The sequence below is a fragment of the Nicotiana attenuata genome, unplaced genomic scaffold (assembly GCF_001879085.1).
Source record: "Nicotiana attenuata strain UT unplaced genomic scaffold, NIATTr2, whole genome shotgun sequence".
NCBI classification, from domain to species: domain Eukaryota; kingdom Viridiplantae; phylum Streptophyta; class Magnoliopsida; order Solanales; family Solanaceae; genus Nicotiana; species Nicotiana attenuata.
The window spans coordinates 88863-103636 of NW_017671120.1; the positions used below are offsets into that span (position 1 = coordinate 88863).

The window sequence follows — 14774 nt, forward strand, 5'->3', positions numbered from 1 at the left end:
TACTTAAAAGGAAAAAGTCAACCATAGGATTTTGCCATTTGTCAAGTGCATAGAATGCCATGTGGCATTTTTTAGGACATATTAGTTAATTTAGGTTAAAGTAGTTTCTCTTTTTAAATTTTGAACTTGAAAATACTTAATTAGCTATTTTATATTTTAAAAAAAAAGTACTTTCTATTGTTTTATTGGAAATTGAATCCCACGCTATTAGTTAGTTTAGGTTAAATTACTTTCTTTTTTAAAAATTTGAATTTAAAAATAATTAATAGGTATATCATTAAATTAAATTAAACAACCAGTAGTTTCTACGCTAATTTGCCCTAGAAAGAGGAATTGGGAATTTGGCTCTTCAGACCCACGCTCTTCCTTCGCCTTTGTGCCCTAGAAATAGCAATCCTACAAATTCGGCTTCTATCCCACGATCTCTCACCACGATTTCAACTCCTCGCCCACGCATTCCTCTTTCCTACATTTTCAGTAACATGATTTCACAGTTTTCTCAATTCAGTTTTCTACTTTTACAATATATATTTCTATTCTTTCTCCCTCCTCTGCATATCAAACAGCAATTGTCGACTACAATAGGTGATGTATGATTTGTATTTCATAAACAATCTTTATTACAGTTGAGATTGTATATAGATTTTTTGATAGATTTTTCTGTGTTGTTTGTTGCAAACATAACTCCTATGGCAACTGTTGCTTACCAATCTTAGGATTATACGACAGATTCTTGCTGATGATTTTTTGGAGAATCGTCAGCAAAGAGTCAATTATTTCACATGATATTTTGCTTCATATGTGTTTCTATAAGTATTTTGTTGTAGTTTGTACTAATATTTATGAATACCTCTGTCTATATTCAGGACTTAATGGCTGCTCAAGTAATTTATTAGCGAAATTACAGCAAGTCAATGAATTGGAANTAAAGGTTCGTGTTGTCAGGCTTTGAGAAAATCCGGATCGCGACAGACCTAATACGCCTTTTTCTATTGAGATTATTGTGATGGATGAAAAGGTATTGATTTAAACTGAATGATTACTTTCTATTTGCATTGTTTACATATGAATAAATATATTACAGTCATATAGAAAATAATTTAGTTATTTTAACTAATTGACTATTTTTTTAGGGCGACCGCATTCACGCAAGTATTGGCAGGTCTTTTATCCAAAGGTTCAATCAACAAATTAAGGAAATGGGTTTGTACATCATGAAGAATTTCGTGGTTTGTCCAAATAATATGAAACTGAAGACCAAAGACCACAAGTTTAAGTTGATGTTCACGCATAAGACCACTGTTGAGGAAATACATGATCCACATTTCAACATGTGCATCTTCAAATTTAAAACCTATGACCAGCTATCAAATCCTCAGGAATTCGACAATACGGAGCTATTCGGTAATTAAATTTCTCATTTTTTCCAGTTTCATTCTACTTTTAGATATTTGTTATATGAATGCTAAGTGAGAAGTAATTCAATATAACTAAACATGGCAGTAAGTAGTAGCTAAAAAATAATTTCCCTATTGCTACAGTCTATAAATAGGACTACTTGATAAATCAGTGAAATTTCAAACTTGAAAAATGCTAAGTGAGAAGTAATTCAATACAACTTAATCACACTTTGATTTTATTTGACTATGAGGGACAAACTTGAAGAATTAGATCCTATGAAGCTCTGTCTGCCATACACATGTTTTGATTTTTAAATGACTTCAATATATGTGTCAAGTAGTTCCTTTTTGGGGTGCTCTTATTTGGTTTGTAACAGTCTATACCACTTTTGACGATTATAACTTCAGAAAAAATATGAGTAAATTAAAAAGTGATCTGAAAATGGTATGAGAAATGTTTTCTTCCTGCAATTAAAAGAAAAAATGTTTCTCGCCAGTGAGTGCTCTTGAATGGAATATTTATTCTGAAATGGCTATTAAATTTATAGTGACTGATATACATCTATGTATTTGGTAGTTGTGTCAGTTGTGATGCTGTAAATGGGTGTACTATAAAATTAACCTCGCGTAAAGTAAATTCCAATTAATGAAATTTAACTACCTTTCTGGAAACAGACAGAGAAGATTATGTACTTCTCTAGAAGTTGAAAAAATTCTTTTACCACCAAAGAGGCTCTAACTCCCACGGTATGAGAAATGTTTTCTCTGTCTGTTTTCTCCCACGGTATGAGAAACATAATCTTCTCTGTCTGTTTTCAGAAAAAATTCTGAAAACAGACAGAGAAGATTATGTTTTGATTTTTAAATGACTTCAATATATGTGTCAAGTAGTTCCTTTTTGGGGTGCTCTTATTTGGTTTGTAACAGTCTATACCACTTTTGACGATTATAACTTCAGAAAAAATATGAGTAAATTGAAAAGTGATCTGAAAATGGTATGAGAAATATTTTCTTCCTGCAATTAAAAGAAAAAATATTTCTCACCAGTGAGTGCTCTTGAATGGAATATTTATTCTGAAATGGCTATTAAATTTATAGTGACTGATATACATCTATGTATTTGGTAGTTGTGTCAGTTGTGATGCTGTAAATGGGTGTACTATAAAATTAACCTCGCGTAAAGTAAATTCCAATTAATGAAATTTAACTACCTTTCTGGAAACAGACAGAGAAGATTATGTACTTCTCTAGAAGTTGAAAAATTCTTTTACCACCAAAGAGGCTCTAACTCCCACGTCCTAAATTTTGGAATTCACCAAGTTAGGGCATTTCAAATATGTGTCAATGACGCATGAAAAAATTACAGACCTATGTGACTTTTCATGGTTCTGTTATTGTGTGCTTTTGGTTGGGACCATTTATTGCTAAAATTGATTGAGAAATTGGGTTTGGTGAATAAACTGAAAATGATGAAGAGAATGAGATAATTAGCTGAAATTACAAACATGTTCTATCAAATGGGAAGAAGTCTCACCAAGTCATGTTACCAAGTGAGATACTGCTATAGAACTGATCCAAAAGGTAAAAAAAATGACAAATTATGGTCTTGTGGTAAGAGCGCCGCGCGTGTTTTGTGGGTTAAGCACACACTTCACATGCCCAAAGGTTCAAACCCTGTTGCAACCATATAATATACATTGTAAAATTGAGGTGTCCTCCTTCGAAAATGACAATCTCATTTTAGTCAATCGTGGGTACAATTTTTCGGTTTCAGTTAATATTCTATAAGCTCTTTTCTGTCTTTTATATTTGGTTTACCCATTGCTATATCTTAAGTATATCATGAAATTAAATAATTCTTTAACAATCTTCATTTATATTGTCCATAATGATTACTAATTTTGAACAAATTTCAATATTATTGTAGATGTTATTGTAGATGTGTCACGACCCAGACCCCGGTCGTGATGGCGCCCAACACATTGCTAGGCCAGCCCGACCATTTACGCAACCTTAGCCAAATAATCTAAATAAATAAATAAATAAATATTCACTACTATAATACCAATTTAGTGCGGAAATACTGATATAATCTCTAACATTCGAAAACCCCAAAATAAAATACTAAATAGTCCACAGAATCTGGTGTCACGAACATGAGCCTCAAGAAACAGATTATTCACCTATTACAAGTCCGACTAAGAAAAATATACGAATAAAATAATAAAAGATAGAAGGGAGAGATCAAGGCTGCGAACGCCATACAGCTACCTCGATACTCCCGGATATCTACTGCTCCGCTAAACAAGTCCTCACTCACCCTGTGGTGTACCTGAATCTGCACACAAGGTGGAGGGAGTATTGTGAGTACTTCCAACTCAGAAAGTAATAAATATAAATAAGGCCTGAGGATAAGAAATCCTAAATAAACACAAAGTAAAGCTAATAATACCATTAAACAACAATACAGTTAGAATAAACATCACAACAGATGAAGAAATAAATAACAATTAAATATGCAATGCAACACATAAACCGGTACCTCCACTACCTCGCTGCGGCCGTGCAGCCCGCTCCATTTATTTAATGTCGACGGCGCTCACTGGGGGTGTGCAGACTCCGGGAGGGGCCCCTTACGGCCCAAGCGCAATAATAAGTCATCTCGTGGCATCAAACAGGCCCTTGGCCTCATATCAATATCATTATAATACTACTGCGGCGTGCAGCCCGATCCCATATCAGTCCAAAAATCACACAATAGTATAAAATATTCAGCCCAAACTTCATTTGAAAATATTAACTTAAGTTCTAATTTAAGAAAATGGCTGAGATTTCAAACATAGTATTAAATGCCAGGACTGAGTTTAATATTTATAATTATGGCAGGAAACCATTAAAATAATCCCTGAAGGATTCAAGTAATTGGCACGAAGCCCGATTATGACAATTAATCCATTTTTATAAGGATATTACAAATCTACAATCATATAGGTATCACTTTTATTAAGCGGGACGGACCAAGTCACAATCCCTAGCGGTGCTCTACCCCACGCCCGTTATCCGGAGTGCAAGTCACCTCACATAGCACTACGTTGTGAAAATTTGGGTTTTCAAACCCTCAACACAGCATTTACATTTATTACTAACCTCAAGCCGGCCAAAGTCCTAGCTTGCTATGCCCTTGCCTTTCGAATTCACCTCTTCGCGCGTCGAATCTGACCAAAACCACAACGAATACGTCACAATATGCTAAGGGAATGTAACCCAATCGAAAAGACTCGAAAAACATCGAAAATCACGAAGTTGGCAAAACCCGAGCCCCGGGTCCACTTCTCGAAAAATTATAAATTTTACATCACCGGATTCCTTATCTCGCCGCGAGTCTATACATATAAAGAACACCAAAATCGGAGTCCAAATGACCCCTCAAATTTCCATTTTTGTTCTCTTAGGTTTCAAGCCCTAAACCACCATTTTTGACCTTAAATCCTTGAGTTTTCAGTGAAATTTCATGTATTTGCATGATAAAATTGTGTTCTAAGTCCAAGAATGCTTACCTGATCGAAGTCCTTGAATTTCCTCTTCAAAATCGCTCAAGAACACCCCAAGTCCGAAGTTAAAATATGTGTTCTGTAAATATTTCGCGAAGGGAATTAAAACCCTTTCTGATCAGTTATTTCCGCTTCTGCGGTCCTTTGTCGCTTCTGCGACTACCGCATCTGCGGTAATATTTCCGCTTCTGCGGAATCTCCTAAAATTCAAAATTCCGCATATGCGGTCCTTTTGTCGCATCTGCGACTCCGCAGATGCGGTTGGCATCTTCGCACCTGCGACTACTGTCGCTTCTGCGGTTCTTGAATCGCCTCTGCGGTACCGCTTCTGCGGTCCCATTTCCGCAGAAGCGAAAATACCAGAAGCAGCAAAATTCTGCAATCTCTTTAAGTTCAAAACTTCCCGTTAGGCATCCGAAATCACCCCGAGGCCCCCGGGACCTCAACCAAAAGCACCAACACATCCTATAACATCATTCAAACTTGTTCCAATCATAAAGACACCTCAAACAACACTAAAACCATCATTTCTCATCGAATTCAAGCTTAAGTTCTTCTAAAACTTCCGAAACACGCATTCGATCAAAAACCCAACCAAAACACCTCCGAATGACCTGAAATTTTGCACACCCATCCAAAATCACCTAACGAAGCTACTGCAACTCTCGTAATCTCATTCCGACCCCCGGATCAAAATCTCATCTACCAACCGGAATTCGCCAAAATACTAACTTCGCCAATTCAAGCCTAATTCTACACCGAACCTCCAAAATCAATTCCGATCGCACTCCTAAGTCACAAATCATCCCCCGAAGCTAACCAAATCATCGGAATTCAAATCCGAGCCCTCTAACACAAAAGTCAACATCCGGTTGACTTTTCCAACTTAAGCCTTCTTAAAAGAGACTAAGTGTCTCATTTCTTATCAAAATCATTCTAAACCAACTCTAACACATCAAATACTGATAATGAAATATGAAGAAGCATAACATGGGGAAAACGGGGCGGTAACTCACGTGACAACGGGTCGGGTCGTCACAAGATGTTATTCACTATAACATACCTATGTGACTTTTCATGGTTCTGTTATTGTGTGCTTTTGGTTGGGACCATTTATTGCTAAAATTGATTGAGAATTTGGTTTTGGTGAATAAACTGAAAATGATGAAGAGAATGAGATAATTAGCTGAAATTACAAACATGTTCTATCAAATGGGAAGAAGTCTCACCAAGTCATGTTACCAAGTGAGATACTGCTATAGAACTGATCCAAAAGGTAAAAAAATGACAGATTATGGTCTTGTGGTAAGAGCGTCGTGCGTGTTTTGTGGGTTAAGCACACACTTCACATGCCCAAAGGTTCAAACCCTGTTGCAACCATATAATATACATTGTAAAATTGAGGTGTCCTCCTTCGAAAATGACCATCTGATTTTTGTCAATCGTGGATACAATTTTTCGGTTTCAGTTAATATTCTTTAATCTCTTTTCTGTCTTATATGTTTGGTTTGCCCATTTCTATATCTTAAGCAGATCATGAAATTAAATAATTCTTTAACGATCTTCATTTATATTGTCCATAATGATTACTAATTTTGAACAAATTTCAATGTTATTGTAGATGTTATTGGCGAAATTGTGAGCTATGAAGACGTACAATCTATCAAACAAGATGATAGCATCCGTATGTTCATGAACATTGAGATACAAGATTATGAGTAAGCTCGCCACAATTTATTAAACTAACTAAATATTTTAATAATTCTTTAATTTGATTCCTATGCTTAACCTTATAATAATTGTAGGAGCAATACTATTTCTGCAACTCTTTGGGGAGACTTTGTCGAACAGATCAAGCTGTATTTGAATGGATCCAATGATAAGCCTGTTGTCATCGTCATGCAATTGATTAGAGCACATCGATATCGAGGTTATTAAATTGTCTACTTACTTTACAATATAATATCTTTATACAATTAGTAAAATCTTAAAAATTACTTTTATGTGTATAGAACAATATTCGGTGAGGAACACTTGGCACGCGTCGAAGCTTTGGATCAATTCAAATCTTCCTCAAGTTGTTGACTTTTGCTCCAGGTCTATAAGTTATACTTAATTAAAGGATATTTCAAATCAATTTTTAGTGTTAATATTTCTTTATATATCTCAACTTAAAAATGAAATAGAATGGTTTCTGTGCGTGGAGGAAGCTCACAAAGAATTACTCAAATTTCATCTCACAAAACTCATTCTGTTGCTGATGAGCTAGCATCTGGAAGCATTGAAGTTAAAACTATTGAGGATCTGAGTGAGTGTAAGCATGTGAGTACCTACTTTTTACTTTTTTTAATTTTTAATTATCACAACTTTTATCCTCTCTTTCTCTCCATAACATTTGTATATATAATTTTTATGCGCAGCCAGGAGATTTTTGGGTTGTAGCAACTATTGTACACGTCGAATTAGACCGTGGATGGTGTTATTTAGCATGCAAAAATTGCGCAAAGAAACTAGACAAAGAGGGTAAAAAATTCTATTGTAAAAAATACGAACAGATTCAATCTCCCACACATAGGTATGACCATAATTTATAGTTTTATTTTACTGTTTTTAAAATTAAAAGCACAAACTCTTTCCAGGTATAGGCTACAAGTTAAGGTGATGGATTGCACCGGTACAGTTTCTTTGCTGTTGTGGGATAAGGATGCAGCTAAGATTATCGAAAAATCGGCAAATGATTTAAAGGATGCTGTATTCGAGGTATAATACAATTGTTTAGACAAATAAGACCATCAACTTTGAATTAAGTGGTACATGATCCAATCCCCTGCATCTCCTTTCGTTCTTATTTTTGGGGTAGTTTTATTTGTGTTTATAAGTATGTGAGCATTGTTGAACTTCAAAGTTCCAATTTTAAGTTACAAAGTCAGCACTGAATGCGGTGAAACTTCCTTTATTGACCTTCACATTATCAGAATGGCTTGAACTTTTTGCTCTTAATGTTATTTTGCATGCGTTTTCTTTTACCATTTGGAAAAGTAAGATCTAGACCAATGGTTGCTGCACAGATCTTTACTCCAAAGTTAAGGGTATTAAAGGTGTGACACCCCAAATTTTGCTCCTGTTTAAAAAGATAAACCACCATGTTTTAGTGCTATAATATATATATGTTGGGCTCAATGATTGTATGTGGAGTGTGATGATCACTCATTTTTTTTGCATATCTTACCAATTCCATTTGCAAATGGTTCTGTATCTTTTTATTCTTTTTTTATTCTAGGTCGACAGCTATTTTTCACCTTTTAATTATTTCCAGTTATTTCGAATTAACAAATGCTATATAATTATCTCCAGAAATTAATTTTTTCGTAGAAGGAAATACATGAATAAAACACGTAATGTTTTTCTTTGTTGCTGTTTCAGCAACTTCAGTAGTTGTTGCAACTGTAATACACCATGCAATTATCAGACTGAACATAGAATGGCTACTTCTGCTTTCTTGTGTCTTTTATGCTTCTAACCCTTAATAATCATTTATTTTACACATCTTGCTTTATTGCTCTTTCTGTTTGAATTTTTTTAAAGTCGGATGAGCTTATTTTGCTAAATCCGTATGCATTTGCTATTTTTAGATTTACTTTAAAGGGTTGATAAGTTTGAAATGATGGTAATAGTTCTCTATTCTTAGTTGTCCCTAAGTTTTGATAAAGTTAAGATAGTTGTAGTTTGGTGTCTTTTAAACAACATAAATGTTGTTTGAATTTTGATTTATGTTTCACTTTATTTTGATCCTACTTCAGAAGACTTATGCTTTCACTTTAGTTTCTGATGTTCTACTTTCCTCTTTTTATTTTAGTAGCTTTGTTTAGTGTATTGTTCCTGCCATTTAGCTTATGCTTAATAACAAACTTACTATGAGAATGAAGCATTATCTTTGTAACTATTAAATCCATTCTAATATGGAACAAAAAATATGTGTACACCATATTACATTTGCTTTTTTACTTTTGTTGTTGTAGCTTCTGTTGACCGTTGTGATTATGTCCTTTTTGTTAGAATTATGGTGCTGCAGACGACTCTTCATGTCCAATNCATTTTTGTTCTCTTAGGTTGCAAGCCCTAAACCACCATTTTTGACCTTAATTCCTTGAGTTTTCAGTGTAATTTCATGTATTTGCATGATAAAATTGTGTTCTAAGTCCGAGAATGCTTACCTGATCGAAGTCCTTGAATTTCCTCTTCAAAATCGCTCAAGAACACCCCAAGTCCGAAGTTAAAAATGTGTTTCTGTAAAATTTCGCGAAGGGAATTAAAACCCACTTCTGATCAGTTGTTTCCGCTTCTGCGGTCCTTTGTCGCTTCTGCGACTACCGCATCTGCGGTCACTTTCCGCTTCTGCGGAATCTCACTTATTGTCTTGGACCGCTTTTGCGGTCGCTAACCGCTTCTGCGGAAGCCGCTTATGCGGGAAATAGTCTGCTCCTGCGGAAATCTCCAAAATGCCCAACCTCGCTTCTGTGATCCTCCTTCGCTTCTGCTGACCGCTTCTGCGGTCCATTTGCGCAGGTGCGAAAATACCAGATACCAGCCGACTTAACAGTCCTTAAACTCCAAATTTCATCCCGTTAGCCATCCGAAATCACCCCGAGGCCCTCGGGACCTCAACCAAAAATACAAACATGATCCAATACCTTATTCAAACTTGCTCCAATCATCAAAACACCTCTAACAACACTAAAACCATCATTTCTCATCGAATTCAAGCCTAAGTTTTTCAAAAACTTCCGAAATACGCACTCGATCAAAAATCCAACCAAATCACCTCCGAATGACCTGAAATTTTTGCACACACATCCCAAATCACCTAACGAAGCTACTGCAACTCTCGGAATCCCATTCCGACCCTCGGATCAAAATCTCACCTATCAACCGGAATTCGCCAAAATACTAACTTCGCCAATTCAAGCCTAATTCTACTCCGGACCTCCAAAATCACTTTTGATTACACTCCTAAGTCACAAATCATCCCCCGAAGCTAACCAAATCATCGGAATTCATATCCGAGCCCTCTAACTCAATAGTCAACATCCGGTTGACTTTTCCATTACAAGCCTTCCTTAAAGAGACTAAATGTCTCATTTTCTACCAAAACCAAACTGATTCGACTCTAACTTACCAAATGCCGATAATGAAACATGAAGAAGCAATAAATGGGGAAAACGGGGCGGTAATACATGAGATGACGGGTCGGGTCGTCACATCCTCCCCAACTTAAATAAACGCTCGTCCTCGAGCGGCCAAGAAACATACCTGAAGTCTCAAATAGGTGAGGATATCTGCTCCGCATCTCCTGTTCGGTCTCCCAGGTAGCCTCCTCCACGGGCCGACCTCTCCACTGCACTTTCACTGATGCAACATCCTTTGATCTCAACTTCCGAACCTGACGATCCAAAATGGCTGCTGGCTCTACCTCATAAGTCAAGTCACCCTCCAGCTGAACTGTACTGAAATCTAAAACATGGGACGGGTCCCCAATGTACTTCCGGAGCATAGACACATGAAAAACTGGATGCACGCCCAACAAGCTAGGTGGCAAGGCAAGCTCATAAGCCAACTCCCCGATCCTCCTAAGTACCTCAAAAGGCCCAATGAACCGCGGACTTAGCTTCCCTTTCTTTCCGAATCTCATAACACCCTTTATGGGTGAAACCTTCAGTAAGACTTTCTCACCAGTCATATACGATACATCTCGGGCCTTCCTGTCTGCATAACTCTTCTGTTTCGACTGTGCTGTACGGAGTCTCTCCTGAATGACCTTCACCTTCTCCAATGCATCCTGAACCAAATCTGTCCCCAACAATCTAGCCTCCCCGGGCTCGAACCAACCAACTGGAGATCTACACCGCCTCCCATACAAGGCCTCATACGGTGCCATCTGAATGCTGGACTGATAGCTATTGTTGTAGGCAAACTCTGCAAGCGGTAGAAACCGATCCCATGACCCTCCAAAATCAATAACACAGGAACGTAACATATCCTCCAATATCTGAATGGTGCGCTCGGACTGCCCGTCCGTCTGAGGGTGAAAAGTTGTGCTCAACTGCACCTGAGTACCCAACTCTCGCTGAACCGCCTGCCAAAACTGAGAGGTGAACTGAGTGCCCCGATCTGATATGATGGAAACTGGGACACCATGCAATCGAACTATCTCCCGAATATAGATCTCTGCCAGCCGCTCTGAAGAATAAGTAGTGCAAACCGGAATGAAGTGCGCGGACTTGGTCAGCCTGTCTACAATCACCCAAATAGCATCAAATTTCTTCAGAGTTCGTGGAAGTCCAGTAACAAAATCCATAGTGATCTTCTCCCACTTCCACTCAGGAATAACCATCTGCTGATGTAAGCCACCCGGTCTCTGATGCTCATATTTCACTTGCTGACAATTAAGACACCGGGCTACATACTCCACAATATCTCTCTTCATCCTCCGCCACCAATAGTGCTGTCTGAGATCCTGATACATCTTTGCGGCACCCGGATGAATGGAATACCGCGAGCTATGGGCCTCCTCCAATATCAACTCCCGAAGCCCATCCACATTGGGCACGCAAATCTGGCCCTGCATCCTCAACACACCATCATCTCCAATGGTCACATCCCTGGCATCATCATGCTGAACCCTGTCCTTAAGGACAAGTAAATGCGGATCATCATACTAACACTCCCTCATGCGGTCATACAAGGAAGACCGAGAAACTATACAAGCCAACACTCGACTGGGCTCTGAAATATCTAATCTCACAAATCGGTTGGCCAAGGCCTGAACATCAACTGCAAGTGGCCTCTCCTCAACTGGAATATATGCCAAGCTCCCCATACTCACCGACTTCCGGCTCAAAGCATCGGCCACTACATTGGCCTTCCCCTGGTGATACAGGATAGTAATGTCATAATCCTTAAGTAACTCCAACCATCTACGCTGCCTCAAATTAAGATCCTTTTGCTTGAACAAATGCTAAAGACTGCGATGATCAGTGAATACCTCACAGGATACGCCATACAAGTAATGCCTCCAAATTTTCAGTGCATGAACTATAGCTGCTAGCTCCAAGTCATGGACGGGGTAGTTCTGTTCATGGGGATTCAACCGACGAGAAGCATACGCAATAACTCTACCCTCCTGCATCAAAACACAACCAATCCCAACTCTCGAAGCATCGCAATATACCGTATAAGATCCTGAAGCTGATGGCAAGACTAACACTGGAGCTGTGGTCAAAGCTGTCTTGAGCTTCTGAAAGCTCTCCTCACACTCGTCTGACCATACAAATGCGACACCCTTCTGAGTCAACTTGGTCAAGGGCGATGCAATAGAGGAAAATCCCTGCACAAACCGGCGATAGTAACCTGCCAACCCTAGGAAACTGCAGATTTTTGTGACTGAGGTCGGTCTAGGCCAACTCTGCACCGCCTCTATCTTCTTTGGGTCAACCTGGATACCCTCACTGGACACCACATGTCCCAAGAAAGCCACTGAACCGAGCCAGAAATCACATTTGGAGAACTTTGCATAAAGCCCCTCCTCCCTTAATCTCTGCAATACAACTCTCAAATGTTGCGCGTGCTCCTCCTGACTGCGCGAGTATACCAGTATGTCATCAATGAATACTATGACAAATGAATCCAGGTAAGGCCGGAACACACTGTTCATCAGGTGCATAAAAGCTGCTGGGGCATTGGTCAGCCCGAAAGACATGACAAGAAATTCATAGTGACCATATCTAGTCCTGAAAGCAGTCTTATGAATATCTGAGTCCCTGATTTTTAACTGGTGGTAACCCGAACGGAGATCAATTTTTGAGAACACCCTTGCTCCCTGAAGCTGGTCAAATAAATCATCAATGCGAGGTAAGGGGTACTTGTTTTTAATTGTTACCTTGTTCAACTGCCTATAATCAATGCACATTCTCATCGTGCCATCCTTCTTCTTCACAAATAGAACTGGTGCACCCCAAGGTGACACACTAGGCCGAATGAACCCCTTATCCAAGAGCTCCTGAAGCTGCTCCTTCAATTCTTTCAACTCCGCTGGTGCCATGCGATATGGTGGAATAGAAATAGGCTGAGTGCCCGGCACCAGGTCAATGCCAAAATCAATGTCCCTGTCCGGCGGCATACCCGGCAGGTCTGCAGGAAATACATCGGGAAACTCCCTCACAACGAGAACCGACTCAATGCTAGGAGTCTCAGCTCCCACATCTCTCACAAACGCCAAATAGGAAAGACAACCCTTTCCAACCATACGCTGGGCCTTTAAGAAAGAAATAACTCTGCTAGGAATATAGTCAGTCACACCACGCCACTCGATCCGCGGTACACCCGGCATAGCCAAAGTGACTGTCTTGGCATAACAGTCTAGAATAGCATGACACGGAGATAACCAGTCCATGCCCAGGATAATATCGAAATCTACCATATTCAATAGCAATAAATCAACTCGGGTCTCCAGACCCCCAATAGTCACCAAACACGACCGGTATACATGGTCCACAATAATAGTGTCGCCCACCGGGGTAGACACATGAACAGGTAAGGCAAGATACCCTCGGGTCGTACCCAAATGATGAGCAAAGTATGAAGATACAAATGAATAGGTAGAACCGGGATCAAATAATACTGAGGCACCTCTGTGACAGACTGAAATAATACATGTAATGACAGCGTCTGAAGCAATGGCATCTGCCCTGCCCGGCATCGCGTAGAAACGAGCCTGGCCACCGCCTAATCGATCTCCACCTCTGGGGCGGCCCCTGGCTGCCTGATCTCCACCCTTAGCTGACTGGGCGGGTGGTGAAGTAACTGGAGCAGAAGTCGAGGGCTGACCCCTCTGCTGATGTTGTCTGCCACGAAGGCGAGGGCACTGCCTCCTGAAATGACCCAACTCTCCGCACTCATAGCAGCTGCCCGGTACTGAAGATGGAAGAACCCTTAACTGATGGGGCATGAGATGAACTCTGAGCTGGGAGAGCGCCGAGTGAAGTCTGACCCTGCTGGGGCCCATGATGACCACGGCCTGAAGATCCCCCACGATATTCTGGACGAGCTGACTGAGCGGGCCTGAAAGAGCGACCTCTACTCTGCTGTAACTGACCCCTCGACGGAGCACCACTGTAACTGCCTGATCCACGAGGCCTCTTAGCCTCCCTCTCCTCTCGCTCTCTACGGCGAACTGACTCAATCTCACGAGCAATGTCTACCACCTCCTCAAACGTAGCACCCAGTACTCTCTCTCTAGTCATCAAAATACGGAGATGGTAGTTAAGACCATCCACAAATCTCCTGAATCCTCTCGCGATCTGTTGGAACCATCCAAGTAGCATGACGAGCCAGCTGGGAAAACCTCACCTCGTACTGAGTCACTGTCATGTCTCCCCGTGTCAACCACTCAAACTGCCTACGCAACTCTTCCCTGCGGGACTAAGGTACATACTTCCCCAGAAAAAGAGCTGAGAACTGCTGCCAAGTCAGAGGTGCTGCACCGACAGGCCTACGCCTCTCAAAGTCCTCCCACCAAGTAAGAGCATCCCCCATAAACTGAAAAGTAGTAAATGCCACACCACTCGACTCAAGGATCCCTGCCGTACGGAGCATACGCTGGCATCTGTCAAGAAAACTCTGGGCATCCTCGCCCTCAGCACCACCGAATGTCGGAGGCTGGAGTCTACCAAACCTCTCGAGACGACGCTGCTCATCGTCTGGAATAGCTGGAACCACAAAACCCTGAGCTGGTGCAACCTGCTGAGCTGGAGACCTCCAGTGTCTG

At 40.0% G+C, this 14774-nt stretch overlaps 1 protein-coding gene across 1 annotated transcript; it reads left to right on the top strand.

Moving 5' to 3' along the window:
- The first annotated feature begins 1199 nt into the window (after positions 1 to 1199).
- LOC109206047 lies at positions 1200 to 6889 on the top strand. The gene is made up of 3 exons (XM_019368815.1): positions 1200 to 1404; positions 6573 to 6669; positions 6757 to 6889. Exons 1-3 carry the CDS (start codon positions 1200 to 1202, stop codon positions 6887 to 6889), a joined length of 435 nt encoding a protein of 144 aa, XP_019224360.1.
- The last annotated feature ends 7885 nt before the right edge of the window (positions 6890 to 14774 follow it).

Bases quoted from the DNA above. Each gene is read 5' to 3' on its own strand.
- LOC109206047 (XM_019368815.1), top strand. From the start codon at position 1,200: ATGGGTTTGTACATCATGAAGAATTTCGTGGTTTGTCCAAATAATATG. The intron at 1,405-6,572 runs GTAATTAAATTT...ATGTTATTGTAG, and splicing joins CGACAATACGGAGCTATTCG to ATGTTATTGGCGAAATTGTG. The intron at 6,670-6,756 runs GTAAGCTCGCCA...TAATAATTGTAG, and splicing joins ATTGAGATACAAGATTATGA to GAGCAATACTATTTCTGCAA.